Below are 23,330 nucleotides of genomic sequence, written 5' to 3'. Positions count from 1 at the left end.
GAGAAACCAAAAACCTATTCAGGGGTTGATGATGTCTCTAAGGGATGCACTTTTACAACCAACGAGGACACTGTAATGGTTGCTCTACCATTATTCATTGAGGTTGTTATGGTGTGTAAGGTCAAGAAAACTCAGTTTGATGTGGACACATTAGGTTTAGTTGATGACCAAGAGGTATTTAGGAACTATGATTAGTCATTTGTCTTGTTCAAATGTTTGTTGCACAGCTTGAAAACGCTTATACGCTGAAAGAAGGTTGCATACGAATTGAAAAAGGAAAATAATTCCAAAGCAATAGAGTTCTACAACATTAAGAGATATGTACCATCTTTTCAAGTGAGTTTTGTTGAACTTGTTAGATATTGTGTAAGATCTAGATCAAACACATTTTTTAATGCTTCAATTTATTTTTATTATTTAGGTGTGGGCTTATGAAACTTTGTCAAGTTCAAGCAAGCTCTATAACGCTTTGAGTTTAGGAAAGGAATATGAATGAATCGATATCACATCTGAATGAAAGGGATCAAGAGTACATGAAAGTAATGTTAAGAAAGGCATAAAAGAACTAAAAAATTACTACATATACCAATAAGGTGCACCTTCCTTTTCAGTGGCTCGATCATAGAAACTCTAAAGTTAAGCGTGTTTAATTCGGAACAATTAAATGTTGGGTGACCTTGGAATTTTCTAAAGATTCCATGTAAGTGGGACAAAGGAAGCATCAAGGGGACGAAAATATGTCAATGCCTGAATGAACAATGGTGGATGAGACGTTAGATTATCATGGGTGTTTAGAAACTCATCATAATGAGACATCAGAAATCACAACCATTTACCACAATCACAACCATTTACCAGAGATACATATAGAGACGAATCAGTGAGCGAATACAAACACCCAAGCAAAGGGTTCTGAGGGGGATGACAACTCCCCAAAGAGGCAGATATTCAAAGTCCTATATATGTCTTCAATCATCTGCTACTCAAAAGGATATATCGAGACTAACCGTTATAGTCTCAAAGATGTTTGATACCATCAATCACTAGCAAACTAAATTGGTGGAAATCAATCAGATGATTTAGTGGTTGGTTGAGGTATACTTCACTTTTTTTCTTGCGTATTAGTTTTACACGATCGTTTAGGCTTGTCTACATGATCGTTTAGTTGTCTTACACGATCATTTATTATTTGTAAACAATTGTTTAATACAGCGAAATGATCGAGTTGATAATCTAAGTGATTGTTTAATTAATCTGTACACGATCATTTAGGTTTGATATATTTTTTATTTCTTTTCAGAGTGTGTCTGAAAATCCATACACATCATCTAGAGACATGAATGATGGAAATGATAGTGAAAAATGTGCTTGTTTCGTTACAAGATATGCATTATAAAGTTCAATCATAGATGTGTCTTGCAAGGTTCTAATTGTGCGACTAATTTGGCGTCTAGGTTATGGTTATACGAGAAAAGGTGCATATGTCCTACTTATGTGTTTTGCTAAATCCATCGTGATTAACATTTAGTACAAGATTTAATCTTCCTCGCCCAAGTGTAAGTGAAGAGAGAGGTTTCTTGGTAAGTGTAGGGTCAAACATAGGGAATTTCTATCAAGCTTAGTTATAAAGCATTCTTCTAATTCCAGGCAGTATAAATCTATACAATATGAAAGTAAAAGTATATTAATACTATTATTTACACAGAGAATTTTGTAGAAGACGGGATGAAATGGAATGATCATGGAATGTGAACTAACTTGCATTAAGAAAGATTTAGAAAAGTTTTTGTATTGTAGGCGATTTAAGCCATTAAAGATGCATCTTGATGTGATATAGATCGCTTAACCATCTTCTATTTAAGGTGAGCAACCTCTTGGCACCTAAACACCACACTTGTTCTCTTAAGGACACACATGATTGAAGGAAAAACACCAGAATAAAATTTGTTTCCAAACTTTCTTCTATGTGTGTTTATCGAGGTCTTTTCTACTTGCTCTCTCGAGTAGTTGGTGATGAATGCTTGATTCCTTCTTTCGAAGAGAATCAGGTGATTGAGTTAAGCTCAGGCTAAACATGATGAGTCTTATAATTAAAGAACCCTTATCAAGCACATAATTAATGACATACTTAAACAACTTCTAACATTTTAACAAGATGAACAGTAAAGAAATGGAGAGAAGAACAATGAATAAACATGCGTTGTATTAATTAATGTAAGCCTCTCAGCCATGAGAATAACATAGTCAAACAATACATTAAAAGTCAAAAAAATGAAAAGTAAATAAATGTGTCGAGCCACAGAATGCATTGTCATGCATCCTTGGCTCTTTTATAAATTAGGGGAATAGTGGAGGAGCTTCTCTCTCTAATCTTTCTTTAAGCTCTTACTCATAAGTTGACTGAAAAAAAGGTGAAGGAAGAAGAACTACAGATGGGGAAGGATTCTAAAACTCATCCTTCCACCAATTATAGGAGAGGGCCTCCTTCCCTTTTTATTGTTCATGGTGGAGTTGGAAGTACTTATAGGCATATTAATTATGTTATGTTGCACATCCGTCCTTTCTCTACAATTGTCAGGGTAGAAAGTAGTCGTTTCATGTCACATTAGCTCTAACTACCACTCTTTTCTTTTACCAAATCATCTTGTGTGATGTGTTGGTATCTCGCCTCGCGATGTAAATGGTCAGGTAGCAGCTTCTCATTAAGTTCTTGCACACGATTTTCTTGTGATTTGCTTCATTTCTTCTTTTCACCATCCTGCGTGTCCAAACACTTAAAAGTATAGTTAATCAGACATGATGGCTTATATAAGCATCATTCTCTTAAAATTATAAATTTGCAAAAACAAAAAATAACAAATCGTATTTTTGTCTTTCAACTTGCGTTTTGACTCCATTGTTTCACCTAAAAGGCTATAATAACTTGTATTTCTACAAGTTATCAAAAGGAGGTGATGAGAATGAACACAAACAGGAGTACTACGATGTTGGTGTGGATTGAACCCATCAGGCTGACAAAGATTCAACCAAACTAGCAGTAGACCAGTCAGACGATTAATCACATATGGACAAAAAATTGGCTTCAACCTTGTCAAAAGTTCAGGTGTTGACAGTGAAGAACAATTTGTGGATAATCTGATTGAAGAAATTATGATCGAGTCACTAGTCTAATTGATGGAGAACATAAACACCCTTTACCAACAAAAAAGAGATCGAACCATCACTAGAAAAGGACAAGGTATGTATGACGTGAACAATTTAAGGTTTAGAGTTAGGTCATTTATGGTTTCTTACAAAATCTTGTTGCATTATAGAACAAGAATGAGGGAAAGAAACAAAATATGATTGATGAACCATTCAACATGGGTAAGGAACTGGTTGTGGTGGCTATATTTGAGGACAAACCAACTAGACCACCTACAGGAGTCGCCTCAACGTTAATAGTGCTTGTTCAAGAAGTCAAGAGAGGTGGATACTTGCATGCGATCCCATTTGGCCGGTTGATGAAAATTTATGGAAGGTGTGTATTTGTACTGGAGGGAAAATTTGAAGACCAAAAACAAAGAACAAACTATTGTCTCTACGTTCCAGAAAAAGAATTTCTTCCAAATACTAGAGAAAAACATTTTCTATAACTAAACGATTTAGACTAAATCTAAAGAATAAATGGTCGTTCAGTTGTTCATACATGATCATTTAGTTGTTTATACATGATCGTTTAGTTCTTTATACACGATTGTTTATAAAAATTTAAACAATCATGTATGGACAACTAAATGATCGCATATGAACAGCTAAACGATCATTTAAAATTTTATAGATGATCGTGTATAAAGAACTACACGACCATGCCTTAATAACTAAATTATCATGTAAAAATAAATAAACGATCGTTTATAAATATCTAAACAATCGTGTGGAACATATTAGACGATCATGTATAAAGAACTAAACAATAGTGTATAAATAACTAAACGATCATGTATAAATAATTTACAAATATCTAAACAATCATGTGGAACATGTTAAATGATTATGTATAAAGAACAAAACGATCTTTTGTACTTTATTACACGATCGCGGATGATTGTATAAACGTTCGTGTAAAGAAAAAATCAACCGCTCGCACTTTCATTTGTTTCTGAAGTCGAATTTAAGCAAATATGAAATCTTCACCTTTCGTTAGTCTAAGAGAGAACAATTGGAGAAAAATTTTCCAATGAAGAGTATGGAATGAGAATTAATTCTGAGAGGTACTTTTCTTGTCCCATTTTTTATACAAATTCATTCAATGCTTATGGATAAATTTTAGTTGAGAATAAATGTTTTGGTGGAATGTTGATGAAAATGCATTTAAGAAATTGGTTGGAGAGAGATAAAGAAACACACAATTTCTTTGAATAGAAAAGGGTAAGAGTGTAAATTCACATGGCAAAAAGGTTAGTTGTAATAAAGTTTTTACAAATGTGCCAGTGATATATTACAAGAAATCGGAGGATTTTCGACGCACAAAACTGCGTTGAAAAAAAGGAATGTCGAGACATACGGCTATTCCCATGTCGTTTTGTATACGTCGACACTCGACGAAAATATTATTTTAATATTACCTTTTTTTGATGTTTCGTGAAAGGCGTCAGAAAACAAGAAGTCGTTTCCGACGTCTAGGACTAGGGTGTCAGGAATAGTTCACAATTAAATTTAATATATATCTTTTCCCGATGCTATGCACGGGGCATTAGAAATGGAGACACTTGTTCCTAACGGTTCTCGTCATGTGTCAGAAATAGGTAACACCATTTCTGATGCCTTGCATAGGAACATTAATTATGTTAGATCAAGATTCTCGACGCTCCATGCATGACGTCAGGAATGGTGTCACCTATTTTTGACACCATAATGATTCATCGGGAATGGCATCGGAAACAAGGAGAACTTCTGACGTCTTTGTGGTGCGTCAGGAGTTCCCTTATATATTTCGTCTCAGTTCTGTATTTCACAGAACGAAAAGATGAAGAGAACGAGAAGAGAAGAAGAAGAAGAAAAATAAAACCTCGTCGTCGTGCCCCTTGTTCTAGAGTTTTGAAGTTAGTTTAGGTTAGATGAGGTTAATATGTTTATAGTTTTGTTTTTTAAGTTAGTTTAAGATTGAATGGTGAATTAGTTTTAGGATATTGTTTGATTTTGTTTTTGAAGTTAAAATTTTGGAATGTGGGTTGAAAATTTGAAGGGGGGTTATTTGAAAAATTGAGTTGGGGAATTTAAAATTTGAGTTGAAAATTTGAAAGTTTAAGAGGAAGGGAAGCTTAATTGAATATTTGAAGGGGACGAGTTAAGAATTAGAGGGGCTTGAGGATGAAATTTAGGAGCAAGGGGGGAGGGGTGTTGAATTAGAATTTTGTTGGGAGGAATGATGAATTGAACTTTTTAAGGGAGTAGGGTGGGCTTAATTGAATATGTGAAGGGGATGGGTTGAGAATTAGATGAGGGTTGAATTGGAATTTTGAAGGGTAATTGAATTGAACGTTTTAAGGGGGTGGGGGATTTAATTGGGTGTAGAAAGGGGTGTGGGGTTTGAATTGAAAATTTGAGGGGTTAGGTTGAAAATTTGAAGGGGGAGGGGACGAATGCAGTATGTTGAAATTTGTTTTGGCTATCCTGCAGTTATGTGGGGAGCCTTTAGTTCAATTTCAGTTGTTTATTTATTAGCAGTTTTGAAATCATTTGTTATTGATTTGGGACGATTATCCTGCAGTTATGGTAGCCTTTTTGGTGCCAACTTAGTTTTGAATTTGTTTGTATTTTTTAGGGTTTGAAGACATGGTAGTAGGATAGCTTGTAAAGTAACATTGTTGGAAAGGGTGGGTAGTATGTGAAGATTGAAGTTGTTTGTGGTTAATTAGGTTTTGGTGGTTATTTTGCAGTTATGGTAGCCTCTGTAATTTAAACTTAGCTTTAGTGAAAAGTTTGGGAGATTGTTTATTTAGGGGAGTAAGTTTAGGATGTGAGAGGAGGAATATACTTCTAATCAAACTTATTTATGTTTTATGGACTTTAACAATGGACAAGGATTACATGAAACTTAGGAATAAGTTTTTCATTGGGTATAGAGAGGGAGTGGCCCAATTTTTAAATGTTGCCAAGTTTCACGTTGATGACTACGGATGAATAAGGTGTCTATGCAAGAGATCTTTGAACTTAAATTGGAACTCATTAGAGGGTGTGGAACAACATCTACTTACTATTGGAATATCCCCCTACTACACATAATGATGTATCATGGAGAGTCAGTTAGCTTTAATAGAAGTATAGAAAACTTTGATGAAGAAACTAGTAGTAACCCTTTTGATGAAGGAACTAGTAGTAGGCACTTTCATGAATAAGATGATATGTTTAGTATGTTGAATGATTTACAAGCCCCGATTGAATAGGAAGAGGAAACAAAGAAAGGTTGTTTGGAGGATGAAATACCGAGGAATATTGGAGTAGATATAGAATAAGATACAACAAACATATTTCAGGACTTATTGAATAAAGCACGTAATAAGTTGTACCTCGATTGTTCTAAATTTTCCTCCTTGAATTTTTTGGTTAAGTTGATGCACATCAAGGTTTTATACAGTTGGAGTAACAAGTCCTTCGACATGTTGTTAGAACTCTTAAGAGTAGTGTTTTCAATGTGTAGTAGTATTATCCCTAGTTCATTTTATGAAGCCAAACGAAAACTTCGTGACTTGGGTTGGATGCGAGACTATTCATGCATGCAAGTACGACTGTGTATTGTACTGAAAAGAGTTTTTCGATTTGTTATATTGTCCTACATGTGGCGAGGTTCGGTACAAAGTTAATCATAACAAAGGAAAAAAATTTCGCATAAGATATTACGCCACTTTCTGTTGATACCGAGATTACAGTGCTTGTTTCTCGTAGGAAGGGTCCGCTGACATGAGATAGCATAGGGATAAACGTATTGAAACAGATGATGTGTTGAAACATTCAGCTGATGCGAAGGGATGGAAGCACTTTGATTGTGAATTTTCTGATTTTGCTTCTGATTGACGGAATGTGCATTTGAGGTTAGCTTCAGATAGGTTTAATCCATTTGGTCATATGAGTACCTTGTATAGTATGTGGCTTGTTGTGTTACTTGCTTACAATTTTCCACCTCAAAAATGCATGAAAGAGACAAACTTTTTAATGTCATTGCTTATACCTGGTCTTAGATCTCTTAGTAAGAAAATCGATGTGTATCTCCAACCATTGATTGAGGAATCAAAAGAGTTATGGAATCTTGGGGTGTGTACGTATGACTCTCTTACTGGTCAGTTCTTTCAGCTATATGTAGTCTTGTTGTAGACGATCAATGACTTTCCAGTGATTGTGACCTATCAGGGTGGAGTACGAAAGGGTATTAGGCATGTCCGATATACATGAAAGATAGATCGTCATTCGGGATATGAGGTAGAATATCCTTCATGGGACATCGTCACTATCTTCCAAAGAATCACGTGTGACGTAGAAGTAGGCTACATGATGGAAAGGTAGAACGTAGACCTTCTCTAGTGGTGATGAATGAGCATGAAACATTAAAACAATTAGATCAGATGGAGTTTCCAGTATGACTAAACATTCTTCAATAAAAGATAAGAAAAGAAAATAGAGCTCTTAACTGGATAAAGAGAAGTATTTTTTTAACTTTCTTACTAGTCAAGACTACTATGAAGTCACAAACTTGATGTAATGCATATTAAGAAGAATGTTTGTGACAATTTGGTTGGTACCTTGTTGAATATTGAAGGGAAAACCAAGGATACCACAAATGCTTGGTTGGACCTACAAAATCATATTTAAATGAATATCTCTCGCATAATCTATAGTTTTAATTTAATTAAATCAAATTTAATTAAATCAAATTAAACTAAACTATTAATTAATTCTCCAATTAATTAATTTCTAAATTAAATATCTTATATTTAATTTGAATCATATTCAAATATAAATTTCTCTCATAACCTATAGTTTTAATATGTATCATATACACATTAAATTTTAACTTATAGTTTTAATATGAATCTAATTCACATTAAACTAATATTTGAACTTATTCAAATATTTTATTCTCTCGTAATTTAATTTTGAATCATATCCAAAATTAAATTAATATAATAAAGTCTAATTAAAATATAAACTTTATATTATAATGTATCAATATACATTATATTAATTCCCAAAGTAAATTTGAACATTTCAAATTACAACCAATATAAATAAATCTCATTACACTTTATGAGCTAGGAAGGGGACCTGATGGACCTACAGATCAGAAGCTACAACGATATGAGATTAATTAGCTAAACTCATTAACTACATTAATCAATATTCGTTAACTGTGTACACTCCACTAAAGACTCACAGCTGAACTCTTCTCACTATAGATATATTTCTGTGTCCACGGATATAGACCAATACCAGTAAGTTAGTCCTTCACAAGTGTTCGTAACACCAGCTGGGTTAAATTACCGTTTTACCCCTGGGTTACCTCTAGTCCTTAAATACCAGTGCTCTTCTAATGAACAACCTGTTTATGGTCCAACCACTAAACAGAAACCCTTCTCATGCCATAGAGAGGGTAGAGCCCTTTGTTCAAGTCCCGGAGACACCATTTAAGGGAACACTTATCTACTTACCCTAAAGGTGGGAAGGAGTGAAATCCATCTTGTGTGATTATGTTTCCAGCTCCCCACTCGGTCTTGTCCCTAAAATGCTAAGCATATTGAGTCAGAAATTTTTCACTCTCACCCGTACAAATCAAAGGACAATCCCTCGCAAACAGGAGTTCATAATACACTCAGGATTAAGACTAAGTCACCTAGGTCATCCTAATGAAATAGAAATCCAACTAGTTAACGGAGTTACATCTAGTGATTATTATTTCGTGGTCCAGTCTTATGCAAACTCATTGCATAGGATACCCTCACCCGCATGTCACATACATGAACGCATTGGATCAATGTGTTTGTATCAAATACAAAGTGAGTCATACCCATAGTGTTAATAGGATAAGGTACTCAACCTTAACCCTATACTATAGACTCTTTAAGCTGATCTTGAACATTGATCCCCATATGTTTCTACATACTGTTCAAGACTCATCAAACAACTTAGGATGTTAGTTTATTGGATTTAGGTTATTAAGACAAAACTAATAATATAATCAATAACACTTATTGAAATAATAATAATAAAACACTTTATTAATGACAGTCAATTGATTATATTTACTATCTACGAGTTTTAGAACATAAAACCTAACAGCAAGCACATCAAGTATTTTACCTAGATGATTCAAAAAATGGTAACAATTGGAAAGTTGTCCAAGTGGTCCATAATAGGCGTATATAGGACGTGCCTGAAGTGAATGATCTTGAGAATGAGGAACCGAATGTACTCAAAATCATTGTCAGCCATCGAGTGGATGAACACATTAAGGAGGACACTCTGTGCAGAATTGACGTTGATCCTACAATCATTAGAAGAACGATTATGCATCATGTCGCTGACGACTTCATAGATGATGGGGATGAACACTTGTCATATAAGAGCAAAACAAGCGACGACAAATGATAGTGACGAACCATGTACCCACATATTTATTTACTTTATATTTCGAATCTAATTATGTGTTCCTATTTTTTTAATGAATGTTTGTTTCCTATGTCTACAGGTACTATGTCGTCATTCTCAAGTGGTTTCAACGAGACAGATGCAATGTTCCTCGAGTTCGTTGAGGATCTAAATAACTATTCGGGAGGGTTGTCATCGATGGACGACAATTCGAGTGTGTCTAATGGTACGTTAGCTCACAATAATTTGAACTTATTTCTCACGTTAACTTGTTTTAATTTATTCAACAGAAACTACTCAATCATCTCCGACTCATAGAAGACGTGCGCAGTCTTGACTTTTGGAGTTGGAGCGTTACGTTCACGCCAATGGGAGGATTTCGATGTCCATAGCCTTTGGTGTAAAGAAGCCTATTTTGTCACATGTTGTTCAGTTTAGCCAGGCGATTGGCGTGTGTGTAAGGAAGATATTTCCAATCTGTTGCCTTAGGTGTGTAAACGTAGAAAGAGAATACATTGAAGTCCTCAAGGGCGATCTACAGGTACGTCCAATATATAATTCTATTTTCTTTGAAACATATTTAAGTTAACCAATCTAATGTATTGTTTTCTGTAATGTGTAACATTTTTTCATGCTTGATTTCAACAATCAAGCAATGAATAGGTTCATTTAGCATCAAATGCTCAGTACTTTTAAAGCGTTTAAGAGCGAATATCACAGCACTTCAAAAAGTACAGCGACCCTGAGGAAAGCATGTGCCAACCCACCGCACATATTTGTGGAACGTATAGAGGATTGACACTTCCTCTACGATCATTACATGAGTCATGCATTCTAGGTGAGCAACAATATGTTTTGTAATTGCTATTTCAATTCAACTTTTAATATGTATAAGAAATAAACAATATAATTATTTTCATGCAGGAGCAATCACGGACCAATAAGGCTGTTAGGTGGAAGCAGCCTTACAATTATAGCAATGGGTCGAAGTCGTTTCTACAATGACAGCACGAACTCGCTGAGAAACGAGGTGAGCCAATCGACTGTGTGGAGTTATTTCGACAAACATATGTTCGAGTCGGCACTTTTGTATCAAAGGTCACAGAGGATGCGCATATAAGTTATTCAAGCAATACTTTTGTCCTTAGTTGTCCTCTTTATTTGTGACTTACTAACTTAATTTCTAAATTTGTTGTAGAATCAAATGCTGGAACTTCATTCCCTGCCTACCCCATATGGTTCTCAGCCACTCTCTAGAAACGAGATATGCGAGACTGTGTTGGGTAGATAGTCAGGATACTCAAAAGGCCTTAGTTAGAGACCAAAGCCCAAGTGTCCCGTAAGACGGCCAGTGCAAGTAGTGTCTCGACCTCGTGTCCACAATCCATAGTAGAGCTCCAATTACAGGTCAAGCTTGATGAAGCTAAACAAGCGATTAAAGAGTGGAGAAAGACACAAGAGATGTTAGCTTCACAAGTGGAATAAATGTAGAAGCTCATAGAAGATATGAGTCAAGCATAGCAAGGACCACCATGATCCTTAGCTTTGCGGTACGTGTATATGTTTTCATTATTCTTAAGTTCTTGAAATTATATTATTCAATGATGTTATGCACATGTACCAAACTTAGGCACTTTTGTACCATTATAGGTCCCGCGATGTAGAATGACGTACGAGGTTCGTTAGGAGACGTACGTAGTTTTTATGGATTTCTATGTTTTTTTTAACATTTACTATTTTTTATGGATTTGTATTATGAACCTTATGGAACTGTAAACATATTTAAATTGTTGTTGAATTTGATATTTTATATCGGTGTTTACAAATTTATTGTTTATTTTATGTAATTTAATATTGCATAAATCATACTAGAATCAAAAATGAATACGAATACTATAATTGAATAAAAAATATTTCAGCAAAATATATATATATATATATATATATATATATATATTTAAAAGATTTTCCGACGCACCTCATACGTCAGGAATAGGGACTCTACCTCGATGCACTACAAAAAGCATCGAGAACACGATTTCTGATGTCACGTCGGAAATGGTTACTTTCAACGCACGGCTGACGTCAGACATTAGACGTCGGGGATGGCTTATTTCCGATACACAGATAACTTTGAAAATGCGGACATCGGGAAACATGTACTCCCAACTCTATATTAGTAATGCATCGGAAATATGTCTCTCGATGCAGTTCTTTCAACTTTCTTCCTGATGTCTCTCTCGGCGTCAAGAACTCATTTTCTGACATATTTTAAATATTTTTATGAATCGGGAGTAGCCCCACTTCTTGTAGTGATAGAAAAGTTTTTTTTTTTTCATTTTAGGTTACTTTATGAAATTTTCTCATCTCAGATGCCTCCTCTTTAAAGCTCATATGCCCTCCTCTTTAAAGCTCAAATGTCATCCTCTTTAAAGCTCAGATGTCCTCCTCTTTAAAGTTCTTTTCTCGTTGGCCATCCACACACGCTGTTAGTCTCTCTCAAGCCATAAGCCGCCATCTACCACGTACGAAGCAGTCACATCACGTCGTCTGACGAGTCATACCATACAACCACCCGATTTGTGTTGCTTGTCTCCTCCACATTGACTGGCGTTTCCGCAGCACCCTCCGTTGGCCAACCATTTGACACACTGCGGCCGCTTATTGGAACCTTAAAGAGGGGTAAGTTTTTTGTGATTCTTGGTTTTTTTTTTTTTTTTGTCATGGATTTTAATACCCATTAAGGATTTATTTTGGAATAAATTGGGAGTTTATTCTTGGTTTCTAAGGTTTAATTTGGAGAATTTTTTTAGTCAATTTGTTGGGCTTCCAACAAGATTGAGATTAGAATTCAACTGTCAATTGGGTAAGCAAATTGGAGAATTAAGTTGGATTTTAATTGATAATGTTTAATGAATAAAATTTTCAACTAAAGGTGTTATGTTTAGGACTTTGATTGAGAAGTAAATTTTAAGCAAGGACTTAACTCTAGCTTGAGGTAAGGGGTTATTACGAGGCCTTAGACACGAGTAAAAACGAATATGTATTGGATTGGACTGAATTGAATTAAATTGCATTGATAGTATAACCGGTTTAATTTGTTATATACTGTTTAAATTATAAAGCATGATGGTCGTGTAAATAGATCGTGAATGACGTAATTGTACATGATATGTTTATGACTAAATTGGACTAATGACAAGTACTGTTTGATGGAAAAAAAACATCAGAGAAACATGCAGCGTAAGACTAGGATCATGAATTACTTTATATGCATCTAAACGATTTAGAAATTAACATGCAGTAACTAAACGATAGACCTAAATGAAGAAAATAGAAGGTAAACGATGAGCTTACCTTTGTAGTTCTCAACTTCTACTTCATTCCAAAACTTCTTCTTTGCCTGAAGATCACGAGCAAGGACAACCACTATGTTGTCCTACTAATCTCAGGACTAAGAACCGAGTTGTGAGACTCGTTTTTGTGAAGGAAACCTTTAGAGAGATGGATGGAGGTAGGTGTATCGTTTTGATATTTTTCATCATAATCATCATCATCTCATTCTGTAAATGGACGTTTATATAGATAAAAATTAAATGCAAAATGCATGCAATTTATTTCATAAAATCCCAACACCTAATTAATCCATTAACTATTAATGGAATTAGTGACTTCTAAATACATTATAAGCTGCCACATTTTTCACTAACATTTAGTTAATAAGTATATTAGTCAAAGGACAATTTGGTCATTTAACCAATTAAGTCAAAGTCAAACTTTGACTTTTCTTAGTCAAAAGTCAATGTTTTGACTTTTTGCTATTTTATCCGTCTTGACTAATTTTAACCTCCCTAGTATGAATCTGCATTCATTTTTCTAAAATTCAAATCATGTTTGAATATAAATCTGGTTAAAGTTTTGTTTTTCAAAGGGAAAAGTCAACATGTTGACTTTTATACCTTTGACCGTTTCAAAACTTTCCAAGCTTCTAAATATGAATCCATATTCATTATTTAAATCATATTTAAACATAAAGCTTAAAGTTTATATTTACCGACTTATATCATATACATTGGTCGGTTTCTCTCTCCTTACCTAATTCGAACAATTCGAATTATTCCAACATATTGTTCTTAGTTGAATCCATATGAGCTAGTAGGGGAACCTAATGGACCTATAGATCATGGGCTCCAACGATTCGAGATTAACTGATTAAACTCTTTTAAACCAAGCTTAATCAGCATTCGTTAACTAAAGAGTCATTCCATTAAAGACTTTTAGTTACACTCCCCTCACTATAGATATATTTTTGTCTACCTGATATAACCATGATGAGTAAGTTGATCCTTCATAGGTTGTTCATAATCTTGGCTGGGTCAAAATACCTTTTTACCCCCAAGATTACATCTTGCTCCTTAAGACCCATTGATCCACTATTGTATAATTGGTTTAAGGTCCAACCTAAAAACCTGAATCCTTCTTGGGCCAATGAGAAGGTAGGGCCTCTTATTCAAGACTTGGATTCAATCCTTAAGGGAACAATCTATCTACTATCCCAAAAATGGGTAGGAGTGAATTCCGTCTTGCACCCTATGTCTCTAGCTATCCAATCGGTCTTATCCCTGAAATGGGAGGCTTATTGAGCCAGCGAAGATGAGCTGCCCTCATCTATGCAGATCTAAGGAGACTACCGAATGAACAGAAGTTCATAGTTAGCTCAGGATTAAGATCAAGTTACCTAGGTCATCATAATTGAAATAGTCAATTTATATAGTTTACGGCGTTATAACTAAAAGTGACTATTTCGTGGTTCCAGTCTTATGCAAACCATTTACATAGGACGCTCCAACTCCCATGTCTCTACATGAATGATTCAAAATTACATCGTTTGTACTAACTATGGAGCGGGCCGCATCCATAATGTTTTTCCAAAATAAGACGCCCAACCTTATTCATACACTATAGGCTATTTTGGGCTATTAACTCGAACTTAATCCATTTTTATGTCTCTACATAAAGTTCAAGTGTATTGACAAATTTAGTAAAATAGTCTCGGGACTTTAATTTATTGGTTTCAAGATTATAGCATTGAATAACAAATTTATTGAATCAAGTAACAAAATACGAGTTTTTAGGACATAAATTCCAACACTATTAACTTAGGCTATTTGGCTAGTTTACCCTATATGTACAATGTACCCTCTTGTTCACTTTTATAACTGATGTGTGTTCCTACGGGATTAGTAGACTAATTAATGTGTGATCCTATCGGATCGTTAGCAAGTATATCCTTTTAGTAGGAAGCTAATGGTTTATCTAGTGGGCATAGTAGTGAGTTTATATACTCACCCTTTGTTTAGTTTTCAAGGCAAAGGAGAAGGTAAAGAGAAACTAACGAGTGATAGGAAGGACCCTTTGACCGTGCCATTTGGGACTATTATGATGATGCTTCTGTTACTATTTATTGTTTGATATTTTAGAACATATGCCTATTGAAAGATAGTTTTATTTTAAAGTCACGGTTTCTTTTATATATGTTTTAACTAGCACCGAATAAATTATTTCTTTAGTGATTTTATTCTTTATTTATTTTTCTAAACATTTGATTTTCTTCTGAGTTTAACAAAAATGAATTAAACTTTTCATGTTTTTCGTTTTCAAAATATTGTTTTTAATCAAATAATGGCATCCGTTTAATTTGAAAGTTGAGTCATTACAATAGTATCAATTAAAGAAAAATATAAATTAAATATTATTTTAATCGATATCTTATATGTACGCCAAAGTAAACTTACAGTTATTAACTTAGCATTTCATCTTAGAATTAAGTGGGAGATTCAATACCTCATCTCTACAAATGCGGTATAAGAAAATGTATATGTAAGAAGAAAAATCATTTTCAGAAGAGTATCTTCGTAGTAGGGGTGTAAACGAGTTGGGTTGGGTTGGGAGACATTGTCAACCCAACCCATATTTTCGGGTTGTTTGGGTCGGCAACCCGAATAATCTGAATTAAGTTTTCAACCCAACCCAGGGTTGGGTTGGGTTAGGTTGGGTTGTCGAATTATTTTTTTTTAAGGATTTAGGGTTTCCTTCAACCTTTCATGTTTTCCAATTTTCAGTGTATCTTGAGGCTAATATCAAATTAATGTCAATCTTGAACTCAACAAACTAAGAATATCTACAACATCATAATTTGAAGAAAAACCAAAAATATTTATACACAAAAACAATAAATAAATAATTTTATGTCTGATTTGAGATCACAGTTGGAAGCTGACTGAGAACACCAAGTGAGAAGAGGGAAAGACAGCGAGGAGAGGGAGGAAATGGACGAAGAAGAACAAACCGTGAAAACAAGAGATGAGGGACAGACGACGAGCCGACAAGGAGAGAGACGGACGGTGAAGATAAGAAACATGAGACGAACAGACAAGAGGTAGATGGACAGCGAGGAGAGGTAGGAGATTTGAGAAGAGAAGGAGATGCCACACGAGGAAAAAAAATGGAGAAGAGAGGAGACTCAGTGAAGGCACACACAAAGAAGATAAATATTTAACCTAATTACTGTTTGAAGTTTTATTTAAAAAATAATAATGTATATAATATATATATATATATATATATATATATATATATATATATATATATATATATATATATATATATATATATTTATATATACCTCATGTTGGGTTGGGTTGAACCGAATTTTCAACCCTCCAACTCGAGACCCAACCCAACCAATATAATATGGGTTGGTTAGTGTGAATTGTCAAGTTATTCAAGTTATTCTTACACCCCTACTATGCAGTACCAACAAAATATCTTGAAATTGTTAATATTTTAATTAAATCAATTAAAAAAATAGTTTGTAAGAAAGAAAATTTTAAACTTTCTGAATGGATGAATGATGTATTATGCTCTTTTACCAGTTCCTCATGTTTTGGTTTTGACTTCTTCACTGCGAACAAAAAAACAAAAGTGCTTTAAACTTTTTTTGTTGTTATCAGAATTCACATGCCATGATTTAAGTGAGAGAAAATATAATATAATCTATAGTTTGGTTTATTGTAATTTGTACATTTGTAATTATATTATTAATTGATTTCTGCATCATGGCAACCCTACTGCCAACCACACTTCCATATACGTGTTCTACCCTTTCCATTTCAAGCAATTTACTTGGGGAAAATTTCGATCTATTTTGTACCTTTCTTTTGTTTTAAGTTTTTTTTCATTAATGGACACATTCTACTATAAATGAAAATATCTATTATCAACCACACTTAAAAATAATGTCAAATCCGATAGATATATTAGTAATTTCAAGAACCAAACAAACTAAAAAAATACAAACTTATTGAAAAGATAACATACAGAGTTTGGTAATTCAACTCAATAGTATACCACCTACTTCATGAAAGGGCAATGTACCCATAGAAAGGCACTTTTACCAATTCGAAGTCAAACAATCACAACGTTATACTTATTTGTAAATATACGAAGAATAGAGTGACCCACAAAACATTAACTCAGTTAATATCACTTAAACTCTTCCCAAGTATGACTCTCTCTCAATGAAACTAATGCTAGCTTTAAGTATGTATATATTAGTGAAGAATTACTTAGGTTTCCTCTAGGTGTGAGGCTCCTTCTCTAATGTAATCTTTCCATCTTCTTGCAAAAAGCATCTTCACTCGAAGAAACTTAGGCTACCAGCTGTAAGTTAGAGAATCTCCTCAAGTGTTGATGTCTTATGCTTCCCTTAAGACTATGTCAATGATAATTAAGAATTAGAGTTGTAACATACACCATCGTGTAGATTGAAAGGCTTCAACAAAGACAAGAGCAAAAGCCGTAACATTAGCAAGCAATCTCTTGCAAATAATAGGCACAATAGAAAAGGAAAACATTCCCATTCAAAATATCGAGCATAACAAGGAAATAATCCAGAAAAAATAACTCTCCAGAATTTTTCAGATAAGAAAATATATAACTACAAGAATAACATTGTGAGAAAGAGAACTGAGACAACATCGAAAACAATTCAAAAACAAACTCCAGCAACCATAAACAAATTTTGAGACGAATGACATCGTTACATCGCGGGAAAGAGACAACTTCTGAGACAACATTGAAACAATCCATAGACAGACTCCAGCAACCATAAACAAATATATAGCATATTCCAAATCTTTAACTGTTTTAAACATATTTGCATTGTAATCTTTATATTTAAAAGATGTCCACTGCTTTTTGACGTTTGAGGAAGTACATGGATGCATCTAATGTAGTTGTAAAGATGAAAACAAAGAAATGAAAATCAAAGACTAGGGTAGCAGTTTGTGTTTGTTGAAAACCTAATAGTTAAAGACGAGCAGTAGTCATTGCAAAAACTGTCGAGCAGTAGTCATTGCAAAAACTGTCGAGCAGTATGTGAAGAAGACAATTGGAACCTAAGAAGAAAAAGGCAGAGATAGACCCAGAGCGACCACGAGAAAAATTTGAGAATAAGGTATGGGGATGTAGAAAATATTGATGCATCATAGAAAATATTTGTACCAATACGTGTAGAATCTGATGAATTAACAACTAGACAGGATGGAGCAACCAGTAAAAGTATGAAGAAGATGACCCCAATAATGAAGAAATACATGAAAACATACAGGATAAAAGCCTTGAAAAGAAAGGAGATACTTCACAAAACTATGGAGAAACGACATTATCAGATAAAGGATCAATTAGTCCAAAAAGGTTTAAGTAAGGGTGAGGGTAACAATGGTGGCAAAATTGTTATTGTTGATGCAGTTGAACCCTATACATTAAACTCAACAGTAGGTGGGTAAAATCAACTAGGGAGTAGAAGAGGGAGTAGAAGTGGGAGAAGTGGAAGGAGACTGAGAGTTAGAAATAGGAGAGATATCTAGACATGGGAAGCATGCGAATGAAATACCAGGAAAATAAAGTTTCAACAATGTGTCTGCTTCCACTCCATAACCCCATTTTTGTTCAAGCGTATATAGATAATGTTTTAGCGAACAATCGGGAAACTAGAATTTCAAAACTCACCACCTCCATGTCCCGTGCATGAGCTTCTTAGAATATATACGCACACAACACACACATACACACATGTTTAAAAGAGCAAACGAGAGGTAAAGTTTCTCCTTCTAATATCTTTTTGATGAATCTATTAGAATAATTGAGGATATATATATATATGTCTCAATATGTTATAGATTATCGATAAACAATAAACTACCAACGCGATATCACTTTACTATGCATCAATGAACAAAAAGAACGCAACAAAAATATTTGCTAAAAAAAAGATAACAGGCTATTGAAATACCCTTCAAGATACATAACTACATCAGTGGTAGGTACAGTTGAAAACCGATTCTTAGGCAGTTGTAGCCACTTCAGTTTTGCTCTTCGCTTCCTTCAATTTTTTCCAATTTTCAGTGCTGTCAATTATTTCCCCAGTTTTTATGAGGTAACGTACTCGTTTTCCATCTTCAAGAATTTTGTGACCAACCCGGCTCGTTACATTCTGCTCTTTTGAGTAAAGCATCACATTGGAGCTGTGGATGGGTGCTTCGATCTGAAATATCCGAACCAAGTGATGAAAGTTAACAACAAGAAATTGGACTATGGGGTGAACTAATCAAATATAAATCCAGCTAACACTAAAATATTGGTCACTTTTTGAAACACCCAGATGAATTTCATTTTCTTGAGAGTGTCTAGGAGTTTGCTGGTTGATGATGAAGTTTAATTTTGTATAGACAATAGTTGATGATTTGAATTTGTTATGAAGAGCAGAAACAAACCTTAATAATTTGTCCTTGTTCTTCCTCCTCTCTGCTCTTCACATGCTTTGTCTTCAAATTTATTTCGTTCACTACCACTTTGCTATTATGTTTAAAAATTTTGGTGATTTCTCCAATTTTTCCCTTATCACGACCAGCTATAACTTTCACTGTGTCTCCAACCTTGACATGCATTTTGTGTAATACTGGAAGGCTGTTTGGCTTGCATTCCTTCCGTTCCCATCTTTTAAGCTGCCAATAAGTAAGCAAAAACTTTAAGCAGTAAATATGGGAGAAACAGTAGTAGAATTACCAATTATTTCTTCACAATTTTGATATCATGCCAAATAGAAGAAATGCAAGAACAGAAACATCAAACATATCACTATAAATGTTTACTTTTGTGGCTGAGTTCATTTAGAAGGGAGAATTTAACGACCATTCCAGGTAAGAAGCCTTAAGAACAACCATAATATAAAGGTCTTGCAAATTTGGCAGAATAAGTTTTAACAATTAGATGCATAGCCCAAATTAATTAGGTAAAAAACAAGCTCAGCCCGTGAAATTTCAGAAAGTACGGACTCAACACACCTAGTAACTAATGAGATACACTCAAGACACTATTAATATACACTTGATACACTCGATCCACTTCATACACTAAAAAGTGTCATAGTTGCAAAATAGAAAACGTGTGTGACACATTTTAAATATCTTATTCTTAGATTGCAATTTCCCTAATATAATTGTAAAACCTATATTTGATAGTTGGGTGTATAAGAATGCTTGGGGGTGCTTTTAACTATGAAAGGAGGTTTTTAATGGTGAAGAGAACTTCCATATCAAAGGTGAAGATCTCACTTGAACAGGATCTATTCTATAGGTATATGTTGTCCTTGAGTTCCTAAGTTGTATGCTTGGCTATAATTTGAAGCACTGTCGAAGAAGAATTTGATAGTGCTTCATCAAATAGCTACAATTCCATTGAAAATCTTACAAATTAGCCTCTTAGAAGGAATATTGCTTACATTTCCATTAGACGATGGTTAATGAAAGAGACTTCTAAAATGATTCAATCACAATACTTTATCTTTTCGTTTTAGTACGACAATGTGGGGATAGAGGATCGAACCTTCCACGTCTAGAAGGTCATGTCAATTACTCTTGGATTAAGCTTACTTTGACCACAATACATTATCAAGCTTACTTTGACCACCATACATTATCAAGCTTACTTTGACCACCATACATTATCAAGCTTACTTTGACCACAATACATTATCATATCACAATGTAGCAGCAGGTATATTATTTTTCTCAGCAAGTCAACAATCCAACGTGCTGTTTCACGTCTTCATTTATTTTCCACCAAATATACTCAAGATAGAACGTACTATATTTTATCTTCCATTAAATTTAAATGAGTTGAAAAAGAACGAAGTCGTTAAGAGGCAAGAATACTAACCTTCATTACTATGAGACATGGCTTCTCTTTTGACGTTATCTGCAAGTTAAACAAGAGATACTTAGATACGAACTATCCTGCGAATTACTTCAACAAGATATAGCACAAAATAAGCTCAAATATGAACAGTAAGTAAATCAATTTCCGTTTGGAACCTATAGCAACTATGGGATGGGAAGTAATTAACAATTTCGAAGGTTCGGGGGGAAATGTGGTTTGCGTAAAATTTGACGAAATTCTTAAATTTGATTTATTCTTGCACATTGGTTCCTGCAACATGATCCAATTACTTTTTTTTGAATGATGTGGAAATGTACTTTCATTTGAATAGGAATAGTTACAGATAGTATATAAAACAATATCACAATGTTAAATAACAGATAGACAACAGAAAGAGGGAAAAAGAAGATCATCCATTGCCTAAATTTCACTCCACAGTTCACCCAAGCAGGGAAATTCGTTACAAGAATGGAATTGAGAGGCAATAGGTAAGAAAAACAGGGTAAAATGAAGCACGATAAGGAAGCAATTAGGAAGGAAGGGAAGAGTAGAAAATCTTACGGGCGCAGCGTAAATTATGGGCGGTGGAAGGCGTTGGCCGAGGAAGGAATTGGAAGAGAGGGAAAGAGCGGTCATGGAGCTCTGAAGCGCAGCCATGGCTGCCATTTTTGGTGCTGTAGGCTTGGCTCTGAGAACTGAGAAGTATTGGAGAGCTTCACAAATGGATAAGCAATTGCAAACTGCAAAATAGCGAAGGCGGATAGAAAGAGTTGTGTAGTTGCGCTTTAAAACGACAACGTATTTCTCAATTTTTATTTTATACCAATTTACCCATTAATTGTTTTTTTTTATAGTGAAGTTCAAGTTGGGGTTTTGGGATTCTGTCCATTTAAACTTTCTTAAAAGTGAGAAAGTTAAAATATTTATGGTCCGTTTAACAAAGTAGTTAACCATTTTTTAAATATTTCATGTTTGTCATTTCTTTTTATCTTCTTTAAATATTTGATATTTGGCATTCCTTTTTATCTTCACTTTGATCATTTTCTTCACCACTTCGTCTGTGAATTTTATCATCTGCAAATTTTATCGTCTTTCTTTCCATCGTCTTTTTTTAATGATTATTTGGTTCAAAATTGTGTATCAAATATAAAAGATTTATTTTTTTCAAACTTCTATTTGGTTGTTCATAAGATCGATATACTAAATATAAATATACCAAATTTTGAAAAAAAAATCGTTTAGATTTAGATTGTATAACCAAATTTAAACGTAACCAAATTAAACGATCGTGTACCAAACAATAGTCAAATCTAAACGATCATGTACAACAGGCGCATTGTTGACATTGTGGTTGATGGAGCAATTTTTTTGTATTTTCCACGATCGACCTAGGGACTTTTTTCGTTTTCAAAATTGCTTTGTTATATTTTTTATAAAACCCCTTAAAGAAAAGTCTAGTAATAAGCGTATAAATATTTATAAATGAACAAATTTAGATTAATAAACATAATTTTCTTTAAAAATTGTATATGCTATCTTCTTTTAAAAATGGCATTCGAAAAAGTCATATGATTTCATAGATAATTGTAAAAAAAAAAATATAAATTGATTGACTTATTAAAATTTAGGAGTTTAAATAATGGATAGGTTTAGGGTTTTGTGACTTAGATGATTATAATATTCATGAAGTTAATTTAAATTAGTTTACTTTATCAATGATTCTAAAACTAGTTTAGTTCAAATTTAATATTAATTTAAAGTTTACCGACAAATATAATAACATATTTTTCAAACTTTCATGTTGATGAGCTAATTTATCAATAGTAGTGTTGCATTCGATTCAAGAACTAGGGTTTAGAATAGTAAAAGGCGAGTAAAAGAAGATGGGTCCAAGAAAGGACCAAACCCGATCGGCCTTGGTCCAAAAATTGAGCCTAAAAAAGGTCTAAAAAGCCACAAAGACCAATATGACTCGTTTAAGAAGGGATTGAGCTCTACAAACACATGGTGTGTAGAATTTTTGTCAAGAACAAGTCCAATCATATATCCTAGTCAAATAAGAAATAGAAGTGAGGTAAAACAAGGCCTAGAAGTGCATAGAAGAGATAAGTTCTCCAACCACTATCAAATACTATTTCCAATCTTCTCATAAGTATTAGAATTTATTAATTCAAATTTATTATTAACATAGGAAAAAACCACAAGCACTTGTATCTACTTTTCACTCTACTCTAAAATAGATATCAACTCATTGTCAAGTTGATCAGCTAACTCACAATATAATCCATCAACATTAACTTTTCTAACTAATGATAAACTATTTGTTTATGATTTCAGCGATCGAACCAACATCATTTTCAAACAGTTTTATCTAGAGAAAACTTCTAATTTTTTAAAATTGGATATTATTCTGGATGAAAAATTGGGCA

General features: G+C 33.9%; 1 protein-coding gene across 1 annotated transcript; it reads right to left on the bottom strand.

The window, feature by feature from the left end:
• Nucleotides 1-18,785: 18,785 nt before the first annotated feature.
• Nucleotides 18,786-23,330, bottom strand: LOC103493382 (50S ribosomal protein L24, chloroplastic). The gene is made up of 4 exons (XM_008454100.3): nt 21,463-23,330; nt 20,902-20,940; nt 19,458-19,688; nt 18,786-19,228 (listed from the first exon to the last, which is right to left on the bottom strand). The coding sequence occupies exons 1-4, from the start codon at nt 21,565-21,567 to the stop codon at nt 19,028-19,030; spliced, it is 576 nt and encodes a 191-aa protein (XP_008452322.1). The 5' UTR covers nt 21,568-23,330; the 3' UTR covers nt 18,786-19,027.

This window comes from Cucumis melo, chromosome 6, assembly GCF_025177605.1.
Source record: "Cucumis melo cultivar AY chromosome 6, USDA_Cmelo_AY_1.0, whole genome shotgun sequence".
Lineage (NCBI taxonomy): Eukaryota > Viridiplantae > Streptophyta > Magnoliopsida > Cucurbitales > Cucurbitaceae > Cucumis > Cucumis melo.
This window is presented reverse-complemented; position numbering and strand designations above follow the sequence as displayed.

What these genes read in the sequence shown, in the direction of transcription:
- LOC103493382 (XM_008454100.3), bottom strand. Translation starts at nt 21,567, where the DNA reads ATGGCAGCCATGGCTGCGCTTCAGAGCTCCATGACCGCTCTTTCCCTC. An exon ending in CCATAATTTACGCTGCGCCC is followed by an intron (nt 20,941 to 21,462) that starts GTAAGATTTTCT and finishes TTTAACTTGCAG; the next exon opens with ATAACGTCAAAAGAGAAGCC. An exon ending in CATGTCTCATAGTAATGAAG is followed by an intron (nt 19,689 to 20,901) that starts GTTAGTATTCTT and finishes ACTTATTGGCAG; the next exon opens with CTTAAAAGATGGGAACGGAA.